The 3,988-nt window shown below is 35.2% G+C and overlaps 1 protein-coding gene across 1 annotated transcript; it reads left to right on the forward strand.

Moving 5' to 3' along the window:
- The first annotated feature begins 289 nt into the window (after positions 1-289).
- Positions 290-3,774, forward strand: LOC107792089 (ras-related protein RABD2a-like). Its single transcript, XM_016614275.2, has 8 exons — positions 290-493; positions 1,440-1,512; positions 2,133-2,180; positions 2,255-2,302; positions 2,637-2,708; positions 2,815-2,970; positions 3,057-3,160; positions 3,342-3,774. Exons 1-8 carry the CDS (start codon positions 480-482, stop codon positions 3,436-3,438), a joined length of 612 nt encoding a protein of 203 aa, XP_016469761.1. The 5' UTR covers positions 290-479; the 3' UTR covers positions 3,439-3,774.
- Positions 3,775-3,988: the final 214 nt, after the last annotated feature.

Here is a 3,988-nt window from a genome sequence, read left to right on the forward strand (position 1 = left end):
CCCTCCATCTTAATTTATGTGCGGCTATTTAACTGATACAAAATTTAATAAAGATTGAATTTTTTTAAAGTTATAGTTTAAAAAAAGCCGTAAATATTTTTACTCCTATAAACATCTCATTAAGTTAAAAAATAATCTAAATTAAATTATTTTTAAATATAAAATATTATTATACTAAAAATGAAAAAATAACGTTCAATATTAATGAGTTTGGACATTGGAAGATGTGTGGTCCATATAACTTGGCTATATTATTATAAATTAAGAAAAGACAGTTTAGTTTCCCCAAAACCAAAACCATTCATCCTTTTTTGTCGGTCCACATATATATTACCCAACATTTCCATACATTTGAAATCTGTCACACACCCTATCAAACACCTTGCTCTACGTCTCCCATTTTCCGGCGATTTCCGGACGTAGGGAACAGAAACATCTCGGTTCCCTTTGCCCTTTGGATCCGTAGCCTTTGCAAAATCATGAATCCCGAATAGTAAATTCTTCTATCTTTTTTTTTCTCTTTGAATTACATTTCTAGGGTTTATTTTGTTATTAAAAATTTATCTTTCTTGTATAATGCGATTGAAGGCTTGATTTCTGCTTGGATTGTGATCGTTTTATTGTTGAATTTTTAATTATTCAATTGAATTTTGTATTTAATGTTTTGCCCTTCAGATTCATGAAATTTAGTAATTTACATTGTTTATAGGTTGTAAAATTGATCATTTACTTTGATTTGTTCAATTTGATGATTTACGAGATTGGTTGTTACCATTTTAATTTTTAAGTTTTGCATAATATCCCAATCATTCTGGAAAAGGGGTAGAATATAAGCTCTATCTGTCTATTGGTTTACCCGGCGCTCGACACTCGTGCTTGTTGGAATGGATTGGTCTAGCTACATACAAGTTGACCCGACACAACCATAATCAATTGGCCCAACATAGAAATCGGTGCACTAAGCTCTAGCTATGCTTGGGATTCAGGGAAGGGTCGGACCAAATTGTGTCTTTTGTACGCAGCCTTATATACGTAGTCTTAACTTGCATATTGCAAGAGGTTTCGGTGGCTTGAACCCATGACCTCATGGTCACACCAGCCACTGCAACTTTTTACCCTTGTGCCAAGGCTCCCCTCCGGCACACAACCCTAATATGAAATTAAGAATTAGCTTGATCACTTTGGACTTAGTCGAGGTGCTCGTTGAGAACTTTCATTCTATTTGATTCCTAAGGTTGCAGGATTTTATCAATGTTTCACTTATTTCTTGCTAATCACTAGTTTGCACTTTGACCTCAAAATGCCAGAAGTTTTATTGCAAGGGAGATTTGGGTTATTGTTTTTACAGTTGCCTTAATTACATTCTATCTGTCTACAAGTTCATCGTTCTTTTCAGCTCAAGTGGAACTTAATGCTGTTGCATTTAATGCTTTCTGCAGTGACTACTTGTTCAAACTTTTGTTAATAGGAGATTCAGGTGTTGGAAAGTCATGTCTTCTCCTGAGATTTGCTGTAAGTATCGCACTTAATTTTGTCGTATTTTTAGTTACTCTTGCTTATGAGCTGAATGTTACTTACCTTATTCCATTAATGGCTGATATAAGCAGTAAAACTAGGAAAGTGTGCAGATTGATTTGTGTGGTAGTGTATATAGCAGCAGACTGAAGTAGCTCCATGTTGCTCTTAATATACTCTGTATCCTATCTAAGCAGTTTTATCATGCAATTCTGGCAGATGTAATTAGTGGTGATGGTCATTGGCTCATTGCTCAATTAGGTCGAGTGCATACTTGTTCTTGGCTATCCTTTTTTATAGTGACAATTTCTTTTTTTGGCTTTTATTTAATGTCAAGGACTGACCTGTCAAGTGCATTTACTTAAGCTATAAGTATTGAGAGTAAGAACTTGCATGTAATGAAGGTTCGCCTCTGCTGTATAGTTAAATATAGATTGTAAGATCAGTTCGTTTTGATAGTTTTGGCAGACATGTTAACGTTTTATGAAGTTTAGCATGATGGCACTGAATTTAAATGTTCTAATATTTTCTTGTTTCGTGTCTTAAGGAACTTTGTTATGTTTCCACATCTTGATGTTTCCTAGGTTGATTTACTGATTCCTTATCTTCTGATGCAGGATGATTCTTATTTGGACAGCTACATCAGCACAATTGGTGTTGACTTTGTAAGCCAAAATTCATAGTGAAATTACATACACAAAATACTTACAGTCAGTGATGCTCCTATTTTATGTTGCAGAAAATACGCACAGTGGAGCAAGATGGGAAGACTATTAAACTTCAAATTGTATGATTCTTCTCTTCTTTCGTTTTGGTTTGAGGTTTGACATTATTTGTCCCAGGCATTTTCTTTTGGAATTTTAGAATAAATTTTTTAAATTTGAACACAACTGTTAATACTTCTGTTTTAGGATTCCGTGTAGTGTGCAGTTTGCCATGAATTGATTGAACTTTACTTGCAATTTTAGTTAAGATTCTGTCATACAGAGATCAGATGTTCTAGGATTGAGCTATATTCTTTTACAAGTGTACATGATCTGAATTTATGTGCTAGCTTTTGTTCCTGTCATTATGCATTTTCAAAGTGAATTTGACACCCTTGTCTGTGTTACATTTGCCAGTGGGACACTGCCGGACAAGAACGTTTCAGGACAATTACAAGTAGTTACTACCGTGGAGCACATGGCATTATAGTATGTTTCCCTGAACCCTTTTAAAGCAATCAATCATTTGATTTTCAATTTTTTCGCTTGGTAAATTCTGTTTTCCTCAAACCACTTTTTTAACATATTCTGGCAGATAACTTATGATATAACTGATCAAGAAAGCTTCAACAATGTTAAGCAATGGTTGAGTGAAATTGATCGCTATGCAAGCGAAAACGTAAACAAGCTTCTGGTTGGAAATAAGTGTGACCTAACTGACAACCGAGCTGTGTCATATGATACAGCAAAGGTAGTGATTTTTCTTCTGTTCGTTCTTTTGTCTTTTTAATGTAATGATTCTCAATTGACCGGAATAGTTCTTGATTCACATACAAGGCGTTTGCTGATGAAATCGGCATCCCGTTTATGGAGACTAGTGCGAAGAGTGCCACTAATGTTGAGGAAGCGTTCATGGCAATGGCAGCTGAAATAAAGAATAGGTATTTTTAATTTGTTAGTCTGGTTTTGATGCAGTTAAGAGTCTGGAATAGCGTCTCTTCGTTATGTGAAGCTGAATTTAGTTGATATCACGATCTCCTTATTGTTTACTTTGAACATATATTCAAAAGTATATATATTTTGTCAGATATCTTTTTGGTTTATGCCTTTTACTTAATACAGGATGGCGAGCCAGCCGGCATCAAACAATGCAAGGCCACCCACCGTGCAGATACGAGGACAACCTGTTAACCAGAAGAGTGGCTGCTGTTCTACTTAGATGTTGGATTCGGCTAGCTAGATTTGCTTCCGGAGCGACCTTTCCGATTGTGATGCCTTTGTTTTTGATGCTCTGCCAGTTCCATTCTTCGTATCTACTAGTATTGGCCTGTGCAAATCAAAAGAATTGCTATTTTAAGTAGGAGTCTTTCTCCCCTTTTGATATTTTCACTTCACTGGGTTTCCTGGTCAAATTGCAGTTTTTGCAATTCAGTTCCGGCAAATATATATCAGAAGTCATGTGCTTCAAATTAAATGCTCTGTGATAATACAAGAGCAACATACCCAATATATTTTCACAGGAAGGTAATGTGTATGTAGATCTAGACCTTACCCCTACCTTGTGGATGTTGAGTGATATTTCCGGTTGACCCCTCGGCTCAAGAAAAGCAATTCTCGGCAGGTTTGAAAAATAAAAACAATAGTGAAGAAGTTATGTTAAAAATAATAAAGACCAATAATAATAATAATAATACTGCCACAAGGAAACCAACAGGTAGTAATAATATTTGAAGGCTAAAATAATACGAGAATGAGAATAATAGTACACA

Source organism: Nicotiana tabacum, chromosome 13 (assembly GCF_000715075.1).
Source record: "Nicotiana tabacum cultivar K326 chromosome 13, ASM71507v2, whole genome shotgun sequence".
In the NCBI taxonomy this organism is placed as follows: domain Eukaryota; kingdom Viridiplantae; phylum Streptophyta; class Magnoliopsida; order Solanales; family Solanaceae; genus Nicotiana; species Nicotiana tabacum.

Excerpts from the sequence above, each read along its gene's own strand:
- LOC107792089 (XM_016614275.2), top strand. Across the intron at positions 2,971-3,056 it reads TGTCATATGATACAGCAAAG|GCGTTTGCTGATGAAATCGG; the intron begins GTAGTGATTTTT and ends TTCACATACAAG. Across the intron at positions 3,161-3,341 it reads GCAGCTGAAATAAAGAATAG|GATGGCGAGCCAGCCGGCAT; the intron begins GTATTTTTAATT and ends TACTTAATACAG.